This window comes from Dermacentor albipictus, chromosome 3 (assembly GCF_038994185.2).
Source record: "Dermacentor albipictus isolate Rhodes 1998 colony chromosome 3, USDA_Dalb.pri_finalv2, whole genome shotgun sequence".
Classification (NCBI taxonomy): Eukaryota; Metazoa; Arthropoda; class Arachnida; order Ixodida; family Ixodidae; genus Dermacentor; species Dermacentor albipictus.
In genome coordinates this window covers 81,141,826-81,165,858 of record NC_091823.1, presented here as the reverse complement: position 1 = coordinate 81,165,858, position 24,033 = coordinate 81,141,826, and the positions used below count along the sequence as shown (strand labels likewise).

The 24,033-nt window shown below is 45.1% G+C and overlaps 1 protein-coding gene and 1 long non-coding RNA gene across 7 annotated transcripts in view; one reads left to right on the top strand and one right to left on the bottom strand.

The window, feature by feature from the left end:
* LOC139057431 (uncharacterized) overlaps nt 1-24,033 on the top strand; it is a 327,910-nt gene that overhangs the window by 105,367 nt on the left and 198,510 nt on the right. The gene's annotated exons all lie outside the window — the stretch shown is intronic.
* LOC135898937 (fatty acyl-CoA reductase 1-like) overlaps nt 1-24,033 on the bottom strand; it is a 31,615-nt gene that overhangs the window by 4,083 nt on the left and 3,499 nt on the right. For 3 of the 6 annotated variants that reach the window (XM_070535660.1, XM_070535662.1, XM_070535661.1), the window contains exons 4-13: nt 23,677-23,852; nt 23,156-23,228; nt 22,358-22,464; nt 21,394-21,568; nt 20,970-21,014; nt 20,731-20,849; nt 13,157-13,396; nt 11,844-11,973; nt 9,510-9,637; nt 3,313-4,498 (exon numbers count right to left, since the gene is read on the bottom strand). In XM_070535660.1, coding sequence (XP_070391761.1) covers nt 4,183-4,498; nt 9,510-9,637; nt 11,844-11,973; nt 13,157-13,396; nt 20,731-20,849; nt 20,970-21,014; nt 21,394-21,568; nt 22,358-22,464; nt 23,156-23,228; nt 23,677-23,852 — 1,509 coding nt within the window. In that variant the 3' untranslated portion in view covers nt 3,313-4,182. Of the gene's footprint in view, nt 1-3,312; nt 4,499-6,957; nt 8,278-9,509; nt 9,638-11,843; nt 11,974-13,156; nt 13,397-20,730; nt 20,850-20,969; nt 21,015-21,393; nt 21,569-22,357; nt 22,465-23,155; nt 23,229-23,676; nt 23,853-24,033 lie in introns of those variants that run through there. The other 3 variants (XM_065428204.2, XM_070535664.1, XM_070535663.1) reach the window with 3 other exon arrangements.

The following is a 24,033-nucleotide window of genomic DNA, read 5'->3' as shown; positions in this document are numbered from 1 at the left end:
GACAGAGCTTATACCATTTCCCATGCCGAAGATAGACACGATTATAGATGAGACAGGTGGTTGCCGATGTTTTTCACGTATTGACTTGTGCAAAGGTTTCTGGCAGATCCCGCTAACCGAAGAAACAAAAATGTACACTGCTTTTATCACGCCCTTCGACCTGTACGAGTATAACCGGCTTCCTTTCGGCTGGAAAAACTCACCAGCATGGTTCCAGAAGATAATGAACGAAGTCCTGAAGCCTTTCCTAGGTGTCTTTTGTAACGTGTACATCGACGATATTATCGTCTTCTCCAAAACAGAGGCAGAGCATCAGGAACACCTGTCCCAGGTATTAAATGCCTTGAGCTTGGCACACCTCAAGGTTAATTTTAAGAAAAGTGCGTTCTTTCAAAGAAAAGTTGTGTTTCTTGGAAGAGTCTTTGATGGGACTACCAAAAGCACGAAACAAGAGTCCGTTGAGAGGATATCCCAACTGGTAAAACCATATGACGTCCACTCATTGCGTGTGTTTTTGGGATTAGCAGGACATTTCAGACCTTTCATAAAAGACTTTGCCATAAAAACAAGATGCCTCACGCGCCTAACGCAGAAAGCAGTTCCATTTGTGTGGGATGAGGAATGTGAGAGAGTCTACCGTGATCTGGTGCACAGAATCTCTGCTGACCCTATTCTACGCATACCAGATTTCACTTTACCCTTTGAACTGAATACCGACGCCTCACATTATGGAACAGGTGCAGTCTTGTACCAGAAATGTCCAGAAGCATCCGGCCGAGAAAAGCGACACGTAGTAGGCTACTACAGCTACACCCTCAAGCCACCTGAAGTCAACTACACCACTACTGAAAAGGAAGCGCTTGCAGTCCTTAAAGCAATTCAGTACTTCCGTACGTACCTAGAAGGTGCGAAGTTTACTTTGTTCACCGATCACCAGGCCCTCACTCATCTCTTGAATATGACCCAACCTAAGGGACGTATCGCCAGATGGGTGAACTATTTGCAGCAATTTGATTTCACCATCTCCCACAGACCTGGACCCCTTTTGACTGATGCAGATGCATTGTCTAGACTGATGATACAGGCCGAACAATCTGAAGAAATCAATGAAGTAAAATTGTGGGAAGGCACTGAACAATTGATGTTTATGGAAGGTCGCTATCAAGTCCCGCCAACGCTGATTTCAAAGGTTCTTTATTTGTACCACGATAGCCCAGAATCTGGAGGACACGACGGATTTTGGCGCACCTACAACAAGCTAGTCAAGAGATTTACGTGGCCTCACATGAAAGAAGACGTCAAGCAATACGTTCGTTCATGCCACCTTTGTCAAGTCAACAAAGTGAAATATAAGCAGCCTACGGACGCCATGATAATACCTTGCCACTCGAACGTGCCTTTTGAAGTTATACACCTTGATTTTGCCGAGCTGAATAAGAAACGAGAAGGAGTCCGAAAAACGCAAGCTTTTCTTCTGGCCATAGATGAATGCACCAGGATGGTCGCGGCACGGGCAGGAAAAGAAGATGCGAATAGTGTCATCGCCCTTCTCGAACGGGAAATGTTTAGGACAACCAGGACGATTGTATGTGACAACGGTCCAGCGTTCAAGAGTGAAAAGCTAGCAAGATGGGCTCGAGACCATAATATATCAATCAAATTCTGTGCGCCATACCATCCCGCAGCGAATGGGCTTGCAGAGCGTGCTATACGAGATGTAAAACAATACATCAGGATGTACGATAGTTTCCCTGGTGGTTGGAAATGCTCTTTAGAAGCAGCTGTACGACATCACAATCGCTCCTACACCAGTGGCTTGGGATGTAGCCCGCAGTTCGCTTCTTCAGGAGAGACCCCTATTCTTCAGGCGGACCGTGAATTGGGGCTGTTAGAAAATCTCAAGATCGTCGAGGAGAGGAAACAAAAATCGCAGGAGGAGAGGTACCGTAAACGAATGAAACAAAATTTTGACAAGAGACATTGCTTAGATATCCCAGACATTCAAGTCACCGACCTCATTCTAGTTAGGAAAGGAGTAAGAGAATCCAGTGCCAAATTTTATGGTCCTTACTCTGTGACAAAGACAGCCACTCAGAAAGGAATATTGAAGACTGTGTGGTACATTGGTAAACGGGGCGCAGTTGAATGTGCTTCGATTGGAAACGTTTTCAAGTATTACCCCAGGAGGGGTTAGCAAAAAGAAACCTGGAAGGGTGAAGCGGTATGAGCCTTCGAATAGAAGATGAAGAAGCGCGAGAACCGGGAGACAGGAGAAGAGAAGAATGAAGTGGGAATAAAAATGTAGACAAGATGGACGCCAGTTCCACAGCAATGCTTTACGTCTACTGTGTCCTTTAAATAGGAACGCTACATGGCACTTTTGCGTAAATCTTTGCTCCCATTACTGTTGAAAGCTTGGTCGAAAAACCCCTTCCATATAGTGCTGTGTTTTACCGGGAATTCCTTACCTGGGTCTAATGGCTCATGCCCATCCCAAAGTTTTCTATCTGCCGTCCATATTTACTTACAGAGACATTACGAACCATTATAAGACGGAGAGGCGCCGTTACCCCGATCCTCACAAATCGCTTAGCAGAGAACAGCAAGCGATCTACAGGCAAATACAGGCAGGATCCTTCCCGCACCCTTACCTTCAAAACAAGATGTACCCGGAAAGGTACGAGAAGGATTGTACCTTCTGCAAAACTCATTTAGGCACGCTCCAACACATCATTGGAGTATGCAATTTCATCAAGGCGATCCCCCCACCTCTTAACTGCCCCACTACCCTACCCCATGCCTCATCCACCCTTACCGAGCGATGGGAGACCTTGCTAACCAGCACCGCCCTGGAAGACCAGCTCGTCCTGATCTCCAGGGGCCAGGCAGCTAGGGAAGCATATGGGTCCCGTGAAGAGGGAACCACTTCCATCGACGGCGTCTAAGAAGATGTCGAGCTCGGCTCAATAAAGTTGTTTCTCTCTCTCTCTCTCTCTTCCAAGATGTATGGTCTTAGCACATCACCTTCATCGTTTTATCGTATTTTGCGGTGCATAATTTCCCTTTGTTAACCCACTCCTGATATAGCGCTTATTGCGCTGCAGTATGTGTAAATAAATAAATAAATAAATAAATAAATAAATAAATAAATAAATAAATAAATAAATAAATAAATAAATAAATCCACAAAATATTAAAATAATAAATAAAGAGCGACAATGTAGCATACCATTCTGTCATGCTTTATTTAGATGAAATACGTTTTGCGTCTCTTCAATTGGCATATAGACAGACATGCATAATCAAATATATAAGGAAGACATTATTTTGTTGGGCATTCACACCTTCTGACACACTTCTTTTAAAGAAGCCTTTGGTATGACTCTCCTTTTTCCTTCCTACGACGCATTGGTCGCGCCGCACCACATAGCAAGCAGCGAGCACCAAGTGAACGTCTAAGAATCCACACGTCGGTCCCGCTCCATGGCTGGGCAACCCGCAGCCTACGCCTCTTTGTTTCTTACCACGTTTCCTTGTTGGTTGCTTTACAGAGACAGGTATCCCATAGTTACCTTCGTTTTACAGCGAAACTGTTAGCTCTATCTCCCAATGGGTCTGTCGTCTCCGTAGGTAAACACTCGGGAAGCGCACGCCGCCTGCGCCGATGGGTTACTTGCAGCACCAGCACATGGCGCTCGCTTCCGCGCATCCTGGATGAGGAGCGAGGAGGTGATGATTAATAAACATTTATTGGGCCCGAAATAAATCGATGGTGCACGCAGGCACCAGACGGGGTGGTTCCCTAGTTACGAGACCATATGTTCCCAGCAGCTCCTGGCCTCTGTCCGTCAGTGCGAGCTGAATCGGTAGGGCGGGGCTGGATAACAAGGTCTCCCATCGCTCAAGGGGTTGGGGATCGGGGATGTTGATGGGAAGGGAAAGGGGGGGGTCTCGAGTTCTGTGCATTCCGCCAGGACGTGCGGCAGGGTGCCCTTTTCCCTTTTGCAAAAAGGACAGAGCATATCGTGTTCCGCGGGGTACAAGTGGTTCATCAGTACGGGATGCGCAAGCGATCGCGCCTGCGCTCGACGCAAGATCGTTTTATGTTGCCTGGTGAGTTTGGGATGCGGTTCTGGCAGTCTGCACCTTTCCTCTCGGTGCATCCGGGTAATGTCCCAAAAGCTAGTAACCAGGTGCGGCAGCTCTTCCGGCTCGTGCTCGGCCCTGATTGACATTTCTCGGGCATGGTAGTCGGTGATGGTGTTGCCTGCTACCTGCGGGTGAGCCGGGACCCACGCGAGCTCTATGGCTCTTCCCGGAGGCTTGCGCTTGGGTAGAATGGCTCGGGCCGCGGAGGAGATTACCCCACTGCTGAAGCTTCCGTAGGCTGTCCTTGAGTCGGTGACCATGGTGTCCACACTGGGCTGTGCGAGTGCCAGGGCCACGGCCGCTTGTTGATATCAACAAGGGACTGAGGCAGGGGGGCCGTTTATTCCCACTGCAGTTTATGATGTACAAGGTGAGGATGGAGAGGGCGCTAGAGGGAAATGATATCGGGTTTATTCTCTCATGCAGACAGGCGGGTACAGTAGTAGACCAGCAGCTTCCAGGTTTATGTTATGCGGAAGACATTGTGTTGCTAGCTAACAAGCAAAGTGATTTGCAACCTCTGGCTAATATCTGTGGACAGGAAGGCAAGCATTTAGGTTTGAAATTTAGTGTTAGAAAATCAGGTGTTATGGTATTCAATGATAACAATGAACTCACAGTGGTAATACCGCGCGAGGAAATACCTCGGGTAAGAGAATATAAATACGTTGGTATATGCATAAACGAAGGCAATAGATATATGGAAACACAGGAAAAAACAATAACAGTAAAGGCGAAGAGAGAGGCAGCCATAATGAAGCACAGATCGCTACGGGGATACAACAGGTACGAGGTCCTCCGAGGTATGTGGAAAGGTGTAATGGTTCCAGGACTTGCTTTTGGAAATGCGGCTGTTTGCTTGAAATCAGGAGTACAATCAGGACTCGACGGGAACCAAAGGTCAGTGAGTGGGTCGCTTCGCATCGGGCGCTCACGGGAAGACTACAAATGAAGCTGTGCAGGATGATATGGGCTGGGCAAGTTTTGAAGCTCACAGTAAAATTGATTATGAAGAACGGCTGAGGAATATGGAAGAAAGTAAATGGGCTGGGAGAGTGTTGAGGTATCTGTACAGAGAGAACATTGATTCACAGTGGAGGAAAAGAACTAGGAAGCTTACCAGCAAGTATGCGGCCTGTATGGTGGGCAACACAGCAACAGAGAGTGTCAAGCGGAAAGTCAGAGAAGCTGAGAAAATCTCATGGGTAGCGGCAATGGAAGAGAAACCAGGCATGAGTGACTACTTCAAAGGAAGTCCAAAAACAAGAAAGGGGCTGGCAGATGGAATGGCACACTGTGGTATAAACTTTTTTAAACAGGGTTGAAGTACCTCAGACAGGCTGGCCAACGTTTCGATAGGTGGACCTATCTTCGTCAAAGGCGGCCTCGTCATCCTCGGCGTGTTAGTTTTAAAGGGTTAGTGCAGTGACGTCACGTGCGGGTGTTGTCGCTGGCGGCTGGTTTTAAAACCAGCCGCCAGCGACAGTTAAAATCAGCTGGCGGCTGGTTTTAAAACCAGCCGCCAGCGACAACACCCGCACGTGACGTCACTGCACTAACCCTTTAAAACTAACACGCCGAGGATGACGAGGCCGCCTTTGACGAAGATAGGTCCACCTATCGAAACGTTGGCCAGCCTGTCTGAGGTACTTCAACCCTGTTTAAAAAAGTTTATACTTCAAAGGAAGAAACGATATCAGGAAAAAAATTATGATTGCTCAAAGGGAAGCTAGTTACTTTTCGAAGCGAGATCAGGGTGCCTTAGAACACGCACCTATAAAGCGAGATATAAGAAGGAAGAAGAAGCGTGTGCTTGCTGCGGTAAAGCTATGGAAACGATGGAGCTTGTTTTATTAGCATGTGAGGATATCTTCCCAGCGGTCTATTTAGGCACCACTTGACTCCTTGAAGCCCTTGGATTCAGCGAGAGCAGGGGGAAACTAAACATTTCCACAATAGAGATTAGTTAGAGGCGATTGGAGGATTGGCGGAAGTAGGGAAATGACAAAAAACGGAGACGTACAAAAACAAAGTTCACAATAGGGAGTCAGCAATTTTAGTTATGGGAATTCATCGCACGTTTTTTTTTACTTTTTCTCTTTTTTCTTTTTAAATCTAGGTAGGACAATAGGTAGTATAATAGCAAAAGCTTCGTGGCGCTACCCACCACCCGGTTCCAAAGGGGGCCCTCATAACATTCATCCATACATCCATCCATCCATGGCAGCGGCGACGCCGGCTGTGCGGAAAAAACAACAAAAGAACCACACAGCTTGCCTTTGCGGATAGCGTTCGCGGCAAGCGTTCCCCGGTTAAGATTACGGTTGCATTAGCTGCAGTTGCCGAAAGTGGCAACTCTAGCATACGGAGGCAGGAGTGACGTAGCTACATCTTCGTATGTTAAAGAACCTGCCTAGCAACTTATTTGTGTTGTGACAGTGCTATTGGAAGGTCACGTGTAATGAGTACTCCTAAAGAGCAGCGCGCATACGACACGCGGCCAAAGTGCGGTTAAGTGCATATCTGTTCTCTCTCGTGCACTTTTTGTAGGCGCACGAACTATTGGTGCAAGCCAAGTCGCTGGTCGCCCAAGGCTAATCGTCAAGTAAATGCATGTGAATACCTCTATGTGGATAATTTCAAGCTAGGTTGGACTGGGTAATTGTTCTACTTGTCGTTTACAGCTTCGCTGTCCAACCACCTTCACAGCGTAGATCGCAGACCAATTAATTTCTTTTCTTTTCTTTCGGCTTAAGCGTCACTGCGACTAGGAATTGCGTCATACGGAATTATGATGATAATGAAGAAGAAGAAGAAGAAGAAGTTTATTTTTACCACATAAGTACACTGATATATACAACGTGGTAGGGATGGCAGGATAAAAGCTGCATAACGGCAGCTTGACTAGTCCTACCTCCCCATGAACAACAGGCAGCAACATGGCAAGATATTCATAGTACATTCTTGTGGCAAGGTCAATATATAGATATTCACAGACGCATATATATACACACATTTATACATATATATATACATACACACATGCATATACGCATACATGTATGCATGAAAAACAGAAATGACAACTTCGAAATAGCAAAGAAATACTTTTCAACCGACAAACCAAAAAGTTAATTATTCACAGAAATTTTTGCAGTAATGTGCTCTTGGATGTATGGCGTATGTTTACATCATTTAGACTATATTTGTTAAGTGTAGAAGGAAGACAGTAGGAGTGTGCTTGAAGGCCATAGTTAGTCCGAGGGCGCGGGACTTCCCAGTGTTCCGTATATCGATTTAGGCGAAAAGAAGGATTACGCTGCAAGTTCGCGATGTTTATGATATGATTAGTACGCTTAATCATGTCACGTTTAAAAGAACACATAAGTTGATACTCATAAAGGCGGTCTACACGTAAAATCTTGAACTTCCGGAATATGTCACGCGTATGTCCATTGTAAGGTAAGTCTGAAATAGCACGTAAGGCATTCTTTTGAACTGAAACTAAATTTCCTAATGATTTCTTAGTACTATTTGACCAATGAGCTGTGACCATTCCCTTCGTGGCGGGCGGGCGAACTGAATAGATAAATAAAAGTAATAAAAATAAATGAAAATAAAATGCGTGCACGGTCACGTCACCTATCTATTGTCCACAGTACGGTCTATCGGCGCACGAGCGTCCAACACTACGCGAGGCTTCGTGTAGTCACTCGTACTGTCACTGCCAGGCCCGAGGTGCCCTCCCCATCTGCACGAAAACCTAGCGCTGTTGGGAGCGCTGCCTGAGGTGTTTGCAGGTTTGTACGTCGCCTGTCCATGTGTTCTACGTCCTCAGCTACCTTGCCGCATGCCCTACACATTGTTCATTCAAATGTGGTGTCGAAGCTCCCGCGGTAAGTTGGGGTCCTAGGGGCTCCTGCCCGCGCCTCGAACAGGCTGCCACCTACGCCATTGTCATGTATTGTCTCCAGAAAGGTGTCCGTCTTCCAGGCTCTGTATTGCTGCAGCGTTGAATTTGACTCCAGCGTTAGGCGCCGTGCTTCCGTCTCCTGTTGGCGCACCCGTTCGTCCACCGCTCTGGTTGTCTTTGGTCATTGTCCTCGCGCATGGGGTCGCTGAAAAAAGCTGAATTTCCGACGTAGGTATTGAAGCCGCTTCATGCAGTGTGTACAGACGCAGTTCGTACTAATGTAATCGAACATTTTACGTGAGAGGCGTTCTCTAGCCATCAGCAGGCGTCTTCATGCTACGGTATTGTTACGCTATTCAAAATGTCAAGCGCCATCTGTCGACTTGCAGCAAAGCTCCATCCGCCACGTTACCGAAAGCACAGTAAAACGAAACTTCCCATTCGACAGCAGAGGTGCACACATAACTGCTGCTTTCACCGCTTCCCTGGTTGGTGTTTTTCTATTTTTATTCGCTTCTATATGTGAAGCACCAGGGTTTGTGGCAACGCCAGGAAAAGGCGGCCAATGCGAACGACGTTTTCCAGCCAGTCTGCGTTGTGTCTATTTGTTTGAAGCCACGTCTATGAACGTCATCCCAGACTGTTAACTCCTGAAACAATTTACTCCGGGAATAAATTGACTCCCTACCCTCGATTTGCCGATCACGTTTGCCCTCCGTCTTCATGGGACATACGTGTGCGAATTGACTCACACTCCTTGAAGCCAGAATACAACACGAACGGACCTACCACAACACACACTAGGGCTTGCACAGAGCTTTCTAAGCTTTGACAAACCTCACTAGTATCGGAGCTTTGTTTTTTCACTTGAGAACGCGTTTACTTTCGGGCGCGACGAATCTGCAGGGTTGTAACGAAACGCAAGGTTATCTGAGAGAGTTCAGTCGCAAGTTCCAGAACGCATAAGCAATTGTTTAGGATACTTAACTAAGGTTTTGAAGTGCTTGTCACCGCGAAAAGAGGCTCGGCAAAGGTTTCTGGTTGAAAGCAGTACGCCTCTTGGGAATGCCGTCTGAGCGGATATCCAAATGTGCAAGAACTACTGGGCTTGGCTTCGTTGATTCGCGGGCCTCTATGAAGTTCGCTCCTCATGAATTGGTGGACAATGAAGGCGACTTTTGCATTTCTAGAGTCTTGAATAGCTGCACGGTGAGAATTGCGGAGACGCATCCGAGCGCATGAGATAGGAGCTCTTTGCAACTGAAACTCGGGGAAGATGGTGGACGCGGCCAGTACTGCCACATCCGTATGCATTTTCAAAACCGTATTCACTCAAAAAAAATTTTTTTTTCGCATGATACTTGCCACTGTATCACACGTTAGAAATCGCTCCGCGACTTAGGCTGCCAGTTACAATGTCATTGTTTGCTGAAAAATCAGTTCTTACCGCCCAAAGTGCTTTCGTGAGGTTGGAAGTTCTGCATCGTCGGTCTTGAAGATGAACTTGCGGATTCCTCGTATGTACTGATCCCAGTAATGGCACCACTCCAACTTCCGAATGTCAATGTTGAACAACTGCAGTGACAGCGGGTTATATATGACTTAGAGAATACCTACGCGCTATTATTTCATTTTTATTTGCACAAGAAAGTGCTCATATGCGTACAATACCATGCGCGGCAGGTGAAACTAACATTTCTGGGACTGTCAGACTTACCACGAAGCATCTTACGTGTAAATCTCGCGGCTTCATTGTCACGTGGCTCTATGGTCATGAATAACACACACACACACACACACACACACACACACACACACACACACACACACACACACACACACACACACACACACACACACACGCACACGCACACGCACACGCACACGCACACACACACACACACATACGCGACTGTCAGACTTATCACGAAGCATCTTACGTGTAAATCTCACGGCTTCATTGTCACTTGGCTTTATGGTCATGAATAACACACACACACACACATATGCAACCGTTCCCTGCAGAACACATATGGTTAATAACACATTCTCTATCAAACCAAGCATGCTTCGCCTACAGTTGCTGCTGCTGTTTTAATATCTACATTGTTCCCTCGTTTAACTTAGTTTTTCTTCTATTGCTACAATATTGCGATTGCGGGCTCTTAAGCAGCCAAACTTTTCATTCTGTCACAGTTAACAAGAAACAACAAACAACAATTCGTGCAACAGAGAATTTTCTCCATCAGTGCATAATCATCTGCAATAAACAGCGGTGTACTGAAGTTAAAAACGGGGCTATGTGCGATCTTACTAAGAAAGCATAACTCGTCCTTTTATAAAGCAATCCGAGGGCTGCTTACATAGACAGTGTCTTGTAGTTCAACCTCTCTGGCCTCAATATTTTCTTGCTTGATCCTCGTGTAAAGGACAGGCTAAGGGAGCGGGACTATAATGAGCGCGTGCACGAAAGTAACCTTTATCTGATTGCAACATATGTGAGCGACTGCCTTTGTTAAGCAAATGCATGCTCTTCTCAGCATATACTAACGGCGTATTTCTTAGGCTGGATAGCCTAACGCGAGAAATTTTTCAGCCTATGATTGCACGCTCAGGACATATCGGTGTCCTCAGACTTTCGACTGCTTTAACACAGGGCGAGTCACGATTTCATAGGCGTGGACGTACATAGCCCTCCTCCTAACTTTCGTAAAGATACCATTGCGCATGACCATTACTTGTTGGCCATAACGGTTCGCTGTATACATTTCGCACACTTTCCCGAGTAAGACTTCTTAGAAGACATCACTATGTAGTGTCCGTTTTGCGGTTAATCCTTTGTTTTGTGTGCTGCAAGGGGGTTATGCCGTACCATAAAGTCAAAGTTACAACGCTCGTAACCACCCCAAAGTATAGGTGTATAAGTATAAGTATAAGCTAACAAAAACTCGACGAGATAGCTGTTGTCCGAGAAAAGAGCACTGCAGATGATCAGCGCACAGTGACTAGACGCGTTGTAAATGCACTATAAGCTGTCAGACTTAGTTTTTTCTTTAACAGAACGAACTGATGGACAATAGCCTTTCAAGCGTTCTAGAAAACAAATATTTAAGAGGGGCTAGCGTTACTATTTGAATTGTAGCCGATCCAGAGAATTTTTTTTCGGCCTTCAGTACTGTGCAGTCTAAAGTCATGATGTAGCCTTTTCAACTGGCGTCTTGCAGGATCTCCCGCCAAAGGCGTCTCAGTTACAACGTCGGGGCACGAGGTAATTGCATATTTTCATTCCCGGACGCGGTGGCCATATTACGATGGGTGCTGAATTCAAAAACTCTCGTGCACTTGGTGTGCGTTAAAGAATCCATGGGAGTCAAACTTTATCGAGAGACCTCAGTCTACGGCGTCTCTTCATTTCCCGTGAGCTGCTTTGTGCCGTGAAACCATATAATTCGAATTGAAGATTGGCCTTAAAGAACCATGTTATGTATTGCGAAATATCAGCATGCTGAGCGAGCTCGTCTGCCTTCACCTTTTGTATATTGTAGATCAACAAACGGCGTTCGTGTAAGCAAGGTTGTTTAGTTAACCTGAAAGTTCCTAAACAGAAGGCACAGACTCTTCCTCGATTGCTTTTCGTATGTCGCTGGCTGTTTTTTTTTTCACGGACTGTGTCGTCTTCTTTTTCTTTTTATTACATGTAGAAACAAGGCCGTACCAATCACTGCTCGCCATCGCGATGATTGTGTTTTTGAGCTAAAGCTATGCGGAATGGCCAACACACCTGCTTGTCCGTAGGGGAGAGGTCGTTGATCAGCCCCACGACGTTGTTTGATCGAAACAGCCAGCTGTTTGTGGTGTGGAACTGCAGGGATTTCATGGCGTTTATGGCCTTGTCACAACGGGCAGCAAAACTAGATAGAGAATCAGCAAAAGGGGAAATGCATTGCAGTTATTTATTCAAGCGCTTTTTTTTTAATACGGAGGTTTTGTTACCAGCCACGTTTAACTTTTTCTTTAGTGTCCAATAACTTCCACTGGCATGCACAAACGCGCACAAACACTTCGTTTTTCTTTCTTCTGGTGGCCGGAAAGACATTCAAATGACTTTTTGTTTCCGCTTAGAGCTTTTTTCCCTTTAAAACGATAATTTCGTATATATAGCAGTATCGGTGCATTGCCACTCTGAAACTTTATTCCTTTTTATTGCGTATTGGCAAATTGGCAAATTAGGTTCCTGATCTGATGTTGCCCTCATTAATTCTCCAAATTAGATATTGCTTGATGAATCCACAGTCAGCCAAAACATGAAGAGTAAACAGCGTGGTGTGCGATGATTCGCAAGCACGTAAAAGTGTAACCATACCCTGGTATATTAAGAAATCGAGAAACACGTGTATCTGCCGATCAAGACGTGGTCCTTGGAAGTTGTAACACAGCCCGAAGCGCTCCAATAATTGTATCGATGACAGATATATTGCGTAGGTAGGGATATTGGCCCACTGGGTATTTATTTGGCAGAGTTTCACTTATGACCCATCGTTCCCAAAGTGAATCAAGTTACGTTCGCAAAATGGCGCGGGTTGCTAATTCACTTGATAGATGATCATGACGTAGCCAAGGTGCTACTAATCGCGCTGCTACAATCTCGTGTGTGGCCTTATACGGTTGGCCTGAGGTACGTCATGTTCGCCCGCCGACTGAATAAGTGAGCTGTGCCGTCGTACGAATCCAGCTTTAATAGCTTTGATTTTAGGCGTGAGTACTCGCAATTTCAATGCGTGCCACAAAAGTATTGTTGAAGTTCCTGCAGGACACCAAGCTCGACGAGCGGCTCTAGCGAGGCAACTGTCTCATGTACATAAGCACTCACCACTTCTCTTATCATCATCATCCATCCCAATACTTTCACTCCCCTTCCCTCTTCCCCAGTACAGAGTAGCAGACTAGAGCGCACTAGCTCAGGTCGACCTCTCTGTCTTTCCTATCAATAAATTCTATTCTATTACTCGCAGAGAAAACAGTTTACAGACATACGCATTAAATGCAGGCATTTGTATAAGCAGTTCAGGCGCTTTAAAAGACTGCAGAACCAACCTGGGTTGCCGTCCAGTTATGCGCAAGGCCACGTCTCCTAGGAACGCTGGCACCAAACAAAGGCCGTACAGAGTGAGACAATGCAAGGCTGCGCTGCTGGTCACCATGAAGCTGGGGAAGCCGCAGCTGCTCGACAGAGGGTTACGCATCATCGTTCTCCGTAATTCCTTGATCACCTCGCCCCACGTATGTGGTTGTAATGCACCGCTAGTACAGTTGTACACTCTCAGGTATGTTGGCCTGCGAAACGAAGAAAACGAAAAGTTTGTGCAGGGGCACTTAAGAAAATGTTCAGTTCGAGTGTGAGTCTATCATTAGTGGGAGTGGATCCCAATTAAATAGGAAGCACAAAATATGCCGCAATAGATTTAAGGCTGACATACATCACGTGACGTAAAGAACGTGAACCATGTGATCAGTAATACTACCGTGGTCTCACTTGTAATACTGCTTGGTCGCGCCACAGGCACCCGCTGTTTACGCGTAGAATTTTCACCCATGTACAAGTCGCTTTCCCTAAGAATTTGGTCATATTTTGTGTAATGAATAGCACATGTGTATGAACATAACGGTAACATGGTCAACCACGGCCTCCGAGTTTTGCACGCGCTGGCAGTTATTGCTCCAGCCGTTTCATTCGCCCGGAGAAAACATTAATTTCAGCAGTGGGCGTGGCCGGCTCCTTCGTCGCACCGTGGTGCTCGCACACGACGGATTTTCATGCGTCCAGGAGGCCTTCACGTGCTCCGGCACTGTTGATGCGTCTCGAATGAGGCGAGAAAAACAGGATTTCTTCACTGGATGCGATACGGTCCCTTAATGATTAGGAAATGACAGCTGAAGGTTGTGGAGATCTCACCCGTGCTCGTGGTACAAAGGAACGACAACACAGTAGCGCAGGCATTCACAAGGGAATTTATTGCACCTCTCATAGACTAACAGGCCTGCTACCCGAGTTGCTATCCACAAAACATGCCGATGGGCGCGCAACAAATGGAGGAAGTCCGAGTCACTAGATAGCGAGCGAGTATGTTCGCCCCATACTGGAAAACCAACGCCTGGTCATTCGCGCGTACGGTCACGCGAACGGTGCCGCCTTCGAACGATCGTGTTCGTCCATTCCGGTGTAAGCCTCGCGAGACGGTCTCGCAGAAGCATGGATCTGCGCACGCGCGGAACAACCCCGCCCCTTGCGGACCCCGAACCCAAGAGGAGGAGACTACTCCCTGTCGCACCCGACCAACCCTGCCGTGGATGGATGGATGTTATCAGCGTGTCCTTTGAAATGAGGTGGTGGATTGTGCCACGAAGCTCTTACTATTATACTGCCTAATGTCCTAACCAGGTTAAAAAAGAAAAAAAAAATAGCACTATGAACTCCCACAACCAAATTTTCTGACCCCCTATTGCGAACTGTGCTTTTGTAAGTCTCCGTTTTTTGTCGTTTCCCTACTTTTCGTCCACCAATCTTCCAATCGCCTCTTACTAATGCCTATTGCGGACATGTTTACTTTTCCACTGCTCCCGCTGAACCCAAGGGCTTCAAGGAGGCCAGTGGTGCCTAATTCGACCGCTGGGTAGACGTCTTCATATTCTAATAAAACATGCTCCATAGTTTCCCTAGCTTTACCGCAGCAAGCACAGGCTTCTTCTTACTCCTTATATCTCGCTTTATAGGTGCGTTTTCTAAGGCATTCTGATCTCGCTACAAAAGGTTATGAGCTTCCCTTTGAGTTATCATAAATTGTTCCTTTCTTCATTTCGTTTTTTCCTCTTAAGTAGTTACTCATGGCAGGTTTCTTTCCATTGCCGCCACCTATGATATTATTTCAGCCTCTCTAACTTAACGCTTGACGTACTTTGTTGCCGTATTGCCCACCCTACAGGCCGCATACTTGCTGAAAAGCTTCCTAGTTGTTTTCCTCCACTGTGAATCAATGTTTTTTCCTGTACAAATACCTCAATACTCTCCCAGCCTATTTACTTTCTTCCATATTCCTCAGTCGTTCTTCATAATTAATTTTACTGTGAGCTTCCCTCACTTCAAAACTAGGCCAACCCATATCACACTGCACAGCTCCATTTGTAGACTTCCCGTGAGCGCCCAATGCGAGGCGTCCCACTGACCTTTTGTTCCCATCGAGTCTTCATTGTACCCCTGATTTAAAGCAAACAACCGCATTTCCAAAAGTGAGTCCTGGAACTATTACACCTTTCCACATATCCCGGAGCACCTCGTATATACCTATTATATCCCCATAGCGCTCTGTGCTTCATTATGGCTGCATTTCTCTCCCCTTTCACTATTATTGTTTTTTCCTGTGTTTCCATATATCTATTGCCTTCGTTTATCCATATACCAAGGTATTTATGTTCTCTTACAGAGGTATTTCCTGGCCCTGCATTGCCACTGTCTGTTCACTGTTTGCATTGAATACCATAACACCTGAGTTTCTTACACTGAAGATCCAACCTAAATTATCGCCTTACTGTCCATAAATTCTCGCCTTCCTGGCCAGACGTTGCAAATCACTTTGCTTGTCAGCTAACAACACAATGTCGTCCGCATAAAATAAACCTGGAAGCTGCTGCTCTACTACTGCACCCCGTTAGGTGGTGCTCGCAGCGGCACACTCGCGCCATCTGTCGTAATGCGCTGCAACCACATTGACCGCCGCCGGCACCAAGCCACGCGGAGAAGCCAGATTACAGGAGGCGCGAGACATGTGGCGAAAATAACGTATCAGGGGACGCATGAGAGTCGAGCATCCCCACAAGGTGTACGAGGGGGCAAAGCGCGTGCTGGCGGTTTTGCCATTCTCAAATTCGTTAATTTTTTCTGCGCACATACTCTCATTACATTCACGCGGGTATGTGGAAGCGGTATATCTCTGCAAGAGTTCGCCATGAGACCGGCGAAAAGTATGAGCAACCACCAACAAGCCTCTTTCATCGACTTTTTGTAGAAATAGGTATCTAGTGTTGGCTTTGTTAGCGAACGAACAAACCTAACTAGCAGGACTCAGTGTACCAATTCCAAAGCAAATATTCAAAGTGAAGGGTCCCTGGAAACGCAAACACACAATGAATGTTTCAGCGCAGGAGCAGCAAGCTTTAAGAAAAGTTTCATTGCCGGCTAAAGAAAATTCCTGTGTTTTTGTGTGTGGGTTAGCGTGCCATTGCCTGCTGCGTGCAGTAGGATGGAGCGAGAAATTGTGCGCGAAGCGCGAAATGACAAAATATGCAATTGTTCACTCGTTTGTAAGTGTATTATAATGGCTGCCCAAGCAGGAATTATCATTGTTATTAAAAGTATGATTTAAGTATGTTAATTACACTGAAAAACATACCCACGTGTCTATCATCCACGTGTCTGCTTACGACACGTTTATTTATTTTAAGAACATGCATTTAGTTTATATCTTACAGGCGTTCAGCAAGGCATTCGATAAGAGGAAATAAACGATTACGTCAACGTAATGCAGTCGTTATTCAACAAGGCAAACAAAGGCATGAACCTAACAAAAGATTTATTCGCACAACGTAATCGTGTGGAAGATCAATGGAGTCAATAAAAAGTACACTTGAAATGAAGACTAATACAGGAAAAAATACGCACGGTAAGATATTAGCAAATATTATGCGAAGATCATCGCACTACATAGTACGCGCACGACGTGGCAATTGCCATATGAATTGCTGAATAACCGCAATGCAAAGTGCAAAAAAAAGAGAAAAACAAACAAAGTGAGGCAAGGCAACAACAATTAAACCGTGTCGTTCACGAGAAGCTAAAAGTTCAGAGAAAGTGAATGGTGTGTGAACCACACGATTCGTTTTGAAAAATAATTTATTAAAGATTAGAACTAGAAAAATCATTGGATAAGAATTTATAAATGTACTGGAAGAAATTAAGGCACTAGAGAGTGAGTTGGTTGAGACGGCGAAATGTTCGAGGCAAAGCTGAACAGTTACTTGGGATAGATTATGTGAGAGTCTTCCGCAGCACTTTAAGAAATAAGCAATGCGCACGTTGAGCTCTCGCTCTGTCTGCCTTCTACGGGCCACCTCCGTGTGCAGCCGTGGCATTATATATATATATATATATATATATATATATATATATATATATATATATATATATATATATATATATATATATATATATATGGTGGTTGTCCCACATGGCTTGAGCCAAACAAAGTTTTAAAGATGAAAAGCACTCCGGAGTTGAACCGAATGCATGCATAATGTTGGCACTGGCCTAGAGTTGCCCAGGCTATTTTTTATTTTCCCTTTCACTAGCAGATTAGTTATGTTTAATTAATCAAACTTTTAAGTATTGGCTGCAGACCCCAAGTGTGATACGCAAATTTCTAGAGCACCTTGAGAAACCTCCCAATAAAATGCTTCCAACACGATAAATCTCACGGGGCCCTTCCTTCCGCGTTCCAAAGAAAGCCCGGGAGATATGAAAAAATACCACGGGACGGGGCGATTGCGCACTGTTATTGTGCTGCAGGGCGTTATAGCTGGCGTAGGTATCTGGGCATGCGGATTTTGTCGCATGACGGCGCAAATGCATGCTGCTGGCCTAGTGGTGCCCAAGCGCTAAAGAGTCTAAGGAGACGAAAGAGAACGAGAACATAGCTTTATTTTTTTTATGCTTGAAATGAGCAAGAGCTGGCAGCCTGCCGAGGAGTGTAATGGGGTTGGGTGGAGAGGAGGTGTTAGGGCCGGAATGATTTTCCAGTGACCTTCAATTCAAAAAGCGACCTTTGGTTATAATGCGTGTTCGAAGATGTCACCATCTGCTGCAATACACATTTGGCATCTCATAGGCCAATTTTCCGAGGCGTTCTCGATCATTGTATCATGGATAGAGTTGCAGACGTGTCTTTTAGGTGCTCTGATGTTGTGGTTGGCGTCCGGTATACTCGAGCCTTTACGTAGCCCCAAAGAAAGAAACAGAGGGGAGTTAAATCTGGCTACTATGCCGGCCAAGGAATGGGCCCATGTCGTCCAAACCACTGCTGCGGGAGTACTTGATGCAGCCCTGTGCAAGCTTTGCTGCTGCCGTGCGCGGGAGCACCATCATGGTGATACCAAATATCCTTGATGCTAGCCAATAGAACTTCGCAAAGAAATCCTCAAGTGTCCCATCAAGGATGTCATTGACGTACCTTTCGCCTGTAAGCGTATTATCAAAAAACACGGGGCCAATGATAGTGCACCACACCACACATTAACCGACCCCTGGTATTGGTGATTCGTCTTCAAAACCCAGTGAGGGTTTTCGTCGCTCCAATATTGAGCGTTGTGGACGTTCACTTGGTCATTACGTGAGAAGGTAGCTTCACCGGTCCACAGTATTTTATTGACAAAGCCTGAGTCCCCTTCCGTCTTTATTATAATCCAGTTTGCAAAGTACTTTGGATGTTGAAAATCGCGGGGATCCAACGTCTGGTGCAACTGCACGTGGTACGGATGAAGTTGCCTCTTCTGAAGTGCTCCCCACACTGAAGATGTTGACACTTCGGCTTCAGCACCCACACTACAAACATTTGCATGTGGGCCTGAAGAAAACTTTGACAGAGTATCTGTCTCCACGTCCTCGCCCAGAATTCAGGATTTATGTCGTTTCTTCGTGAAAGTCCCAGTCTTCCTCAGCGCTTCATATGCACGCACAATCGTCATTGAGCTCGGACGTGTACCTGGATGCCAGCGTTGAAATAGCTCAACTGCGCGCCTTCTATGTCCACTTGCCGCACCTAGAGCCAAAAGCGCATACGCTCTTTCCTCATTGGAGTAAGCCATATCTGCTGCTCAACGTTGGTCACAGTCAAATAGCGTTGCTGTGGAGAACACGCAGGGATACGGGTGCCTGAGGAGCACTGTATATATTTGAGTTCACTGCGATTGGTTCAAACGAGGTACGTACATATGGTATGATCTACATCCGGGAAACTGGAACAGACTGCGGGTGCACTCTCTGAGGGTCTGACCCACCAGTCACGGTGCACAAGTGTGAAGCCAGGCGCGGCCACCCGATACTGCGACCACGAAGCGATGCGTACGCACAAGGTGCGAGATCAAAAAAGAACGTCTGGCAGACAGTAAGTGTGAGAAGGAGAGCAGACGAGGCCAGTGCGAAAAGAGTCATCGTCTGAAGAAGACATGCGTTATCTTCCTTGAATATAGCCAAGGTTTTTTTTTTTGCCATTACTTTTGTCCCCATGCAATTTATTCGCTGCTATTCGATCCCTAAGGTTTAAAGTTGTAGCAGCAGCGTTTCATTCGAAAACTGCTACAAGGTCTTGTGTACAAAGGCAAAATTGTAGCAGCCGTCGTCAGCATTCGTCGTTCCAACGTGCTTCGCCCTTTCCTTCTTTCAAGCAGAATCAAAATACTGCTTTCGTCTTTTCTTTTTCGTGGCCTTAGACGCTTTATCGCTTCGGCAACGCTCGGCCAGCAGCATGCATTTGAACCGTCATGCCATAAGAGCTGCATGCCAAGATAGCTACACCAGAAATGACTCCCTGTTGCGGGCCAGTCTCGCTGCAGCAGACCTTGTCCATTCATCGCACGCTTGAGAGCAGCCCAATAACAGTGCGCAGGCACCCCGTCATACTTGGGGTCTGCAGCCAATAGTTAAATAGCTGATTAATTAAACATAACTAATCTGTTAGTTAAGGGGAAAATATTAAAAATAGCCTGAGTACCTCTAGGCCAGTGCCAACATTATGCATTCGGTTCAACTCGCGTTTGGAGTGCCTTTTATTTTTAAAACTTTGGCTCAAGATATGTGGGACAACCTACATATATATATATATATATATATATATATATATATATATATATATATATATATATATATATATATATATATATATATATATATATATATATATGTGTATTATATATATTATATATATATTGCTGGCGATATTGCTCGCGCCGATTGGGACGACCGAATCAACAAGAACCTGGCTAAATTCAAAGCGCGATGTATTGGGACACAAGCTAAGGCACAAGAAAATAGAGGTCATGGCGCTATTTCGGAAGGTTAGAGATTATATGTCCTATGTCATCAAGCGTCATAAAAGGGCATAAAAGCGAAATAAGTAGTTCAGTAGTTCGCGCTCGGAATTTAGCCATGCATCCATACCAAGTCATCCATTTTTCAATTTCGAGCAAAACCTGTCCACACACGATCTCGGAGGCTGTCGTGTAGCACAAGAAACCACGAGCAATATGGCAAAAAATCAATTTTCAGAACGCATTCCTCCGGGGTAACGGCGTGCCTTTTCTTTGGCTCTGCAGCTTGAACTCTGACTACATACAACCTATCGCGCGAAGGTCATCTGCCTGATTGTATGATCGCCAGACAGTAGCCTACGAGATTGCATGAGGTGTCTTTCGAGCCGCGTAATCTGGTCCTATCTCGGAGGCCACGGCCAGACAATGAAGTCAAGATTCTAAACAGCTTGCTCTTTAACACCTAACTAGTCATTGAGGCAACAAATAGAAGCGGCTTACACTCTTGACGCGCGAAGGATTGGTGCAGCCCTTACCTAGTCGTGGCGATCTGCCAGGCAACGCATATGAGCGTATCGGCTACAACGTCAACCGGAATGAGGTCTGCGACGCAGTTTTTTCCCAGTAATACTGATGGTAGCAAACCAAAACCTAGCTGAAAAGGAAAGAAAAGGAGTGAGTAACCGCACGGCGCAAAACTGGTTCCAGAACATGCTTCGTGTTTACGCGCAGCATCACAAATTTGGACGTGATGAAGCATTTAAGTCGTACTTACCGACACGATGACATCAGTGCAGCAGTTCCGATTGTCTATCCACCCCTTTGAAAAAGAAAGATGAACGAAGCGAGTGATTATGCTACTTCATCGGAATATACGTGAGGCTTCATTTGAAATATAGCTTAGGGAATGTGCTATAATTACTATTTGCTTTTAGAGCTGCCAAACACGCAATTTGTCCCTATAATAGCAGCTTGGGCTTGTTGGTTTTCCATACTGGTGTTAACAGCGCAAAACGTATACAGGACACGAGACGGTGGTGTCGCCTTCTAGTCTCTTGTCCTGTCTTACATTTGCACTGTTAACGCCAGGACGTAATTTGTGACAATTTGGTTAAAGCATCCCGGTCATCCGGCATACCAGGATCCTTGACCACTTGTCTAAAAAAAAAAAAACATTTCTGTACGTGCTGGCGTCTCACCGGGAAGGGATCTTTCCACGATGCAGTGACAATGGAGGGGCGGACTATAGCAAGAGGCAGCTGTCCGCGCTCATCCAGCAGTAGCGATTCAGTTACAGCACTTGTCAGAGTGAAATTATTTGGCTGCCCAAATAGAAATTTCTTAACAAGCTTAGTTGTCCTCTCGTCGGCACACCTGCATAAAGAGTTATACGCTCCAATGAGCCGTTTTATTTTAAGGAACCGGCGGCATCCTTAACAAATAAGGAATATTTGTAATTGAAGTTGAATTGAAATTGAAATTGAGCTATCTATAATAGAACAGGTTATAAAGAACAATAATATAGAGACAATTACCAAATGATGCAGGGATCATGGTCATTGGACCTTTTCTTCTCTAGATAACCTTATTGATAACTATGTCGAGCAAAACGAAAGTGAAACTGCAACCATAATTGATACTTATACATGAAAAAAATCGACCTATAGATATTTCGCCAGCTAATTAATTTAGCAATGAGATTTGAAACTTTAAGGAGTAGTTACAGCTGTTCTTGAGATTTTTCCTGTTTGCGACAGGGGCCATGTTCTCGCTGTATACCGTTAGGGGATAACACTTTAATGCGTGGTGATTGGCTAAGCCGTTGACACCAAGCATAAACCTCACGCCAATAACGCCGCACAAAAATGGAAGTATCCCTTACAGTTATCGACCGAGAGCACGTGACCAGAGAGACGAAATTTAAATACATTGCTGGGTGTGCTGTCTTTATCATATTCCACTTTCTATACGACCCGCTTCCAACGCACGTGACAGAAGTTAAGGCTATAGTATCTGCAATTCAAGAAACTAAATGTGCTGCAATATGTGCGCTTTCTTGAGTAAATATAGGAATAATTATCTGAATCAGAAGAGAGGTCTGTTCCCAAGGGCAACAACTTGGTTAGTCAGACTACGAGATAGAAACTATGGCATATTACTTACTGAGCTGCTTCGATAACCTTGTTTGCTTCTACTGGTGTTTGGTAGACCATCTCGTGAACATCCCTCTTGTCCCAGTTGCTATATGCTGTTGACACATGAACAAGTGCCTACGAAAGAGTGAGTAAAAAATTCATTCATATGTAAGGAGTACAGAAGAGCACCGATGATACTTGTAATGTATTCAAGTCCGTCTTAATGGGCAGGTCTGGAGATAAATACGAGAAAGATATTCGCTAAAAATAATACAGAATGCCAAGTTATGATTAGATGTTTTCGTCTTCAGGAACTAAGGGAGGTTGTGGCTCATTGAGAGATGTCCTTAAGAATTGAGTTGATGTCCTTAAAATGTCTCTGTGAAGAAAACCCGCGTTCTGTTCTGTTATCTTGCAGTACTAAGCTCAGCGCCTGGAGACAAGAAAAGCGTGCGTTCAAAAAAACTTCCTGTGCACGTTAGACAGTGTGAATGAATTGGTTGTCTTTAGTTTATGATCAAGAAAGATGTAAATTACTGAATCTCAAAGCATTTTACTTAGAATGCCTTTTTTAACATTCTTTTATTGGGAGCATTACCAACAACCGCCACCACACTGCCACCAAGTAGCAATATTATGGTGCTATCTTCGTATCACCTTTTTTCTTTCAGTACATCTTGGTTCTGGTAATAATTTTACGTGCGTGTAATAGCACGAAAAAATTGAACTGGGACTATGCATTGCATTTTGATGAAAATTTGGGCAAGTTGCCTTATCCAAAGCTCTCTAATATGCAAATGTCTGTAAAGAATGTGGAGTAACTCACACAGAGGTTTCGCATTTGTTTACAGATCTCCACCGTACGCCGTGTTCCCAAAACATTCAGCTGCACCGCCTGTCTGAAATATATAACAGAGATGTTCTAGATGCTCTATACCAGTAGTGATGCTGTGGTCAAAAACATTTGTAGAATACACATGAGAAATGTTTGGTCACTTAAATCTCATGAAATGTTAACTTATAGCAGGTAGAGATGTATTCACGTCATGCGGCATGACACAGAAAATGCTTCATTTTATTTGTAACTATATTCAACTGAAAAGCTTAGTTTGAATCGGCAAAAGCAGATAAGCTTCATTCATTCCCACTACGCTCCTCCCCCCATGTTTAAATGCAAGAAAAATTCAAGGAAGCCGCAAGCTCAAAATGTATATTGCTGCTCCAGGGCACCTGTATTACTTAGTTACACAAATTATTCCTTACACAAAGTTATCTGCAATCGTATAACAGAATATTGGCACTCAGTGGAAGCGCTGTGTTGCAGGGCACAGAGCTCTTTTTACTCACTTGAACGTTTCATTGGCTTTGGCTGTGGCTGCCAAGTGGAAGACGACCGACACTTCATCCACTAGGGTGTGCATGCTAGTTTCACTTAATCCCAGGTCTGGCTGAGCCAGATCGCCAGCAACTGCCTTCACTTTACCGAGAGCATCGGGCACTTCTACTCTGATTCGCTGAAATATCTAGACAAATAAAAAGAAAGCGAGTGAAATTTACACATATCCGTGCGATCGATGACAAAGTATTATTGTACTTTTACCTTGGGCCTGCGTTTGGCTTTGAAAAATGAAAAATGCCCTGTCACACGCCAGAGCAACTTTGTTACCTCGCCGAACATGTGTTCAGTATATATCTATTTCTATA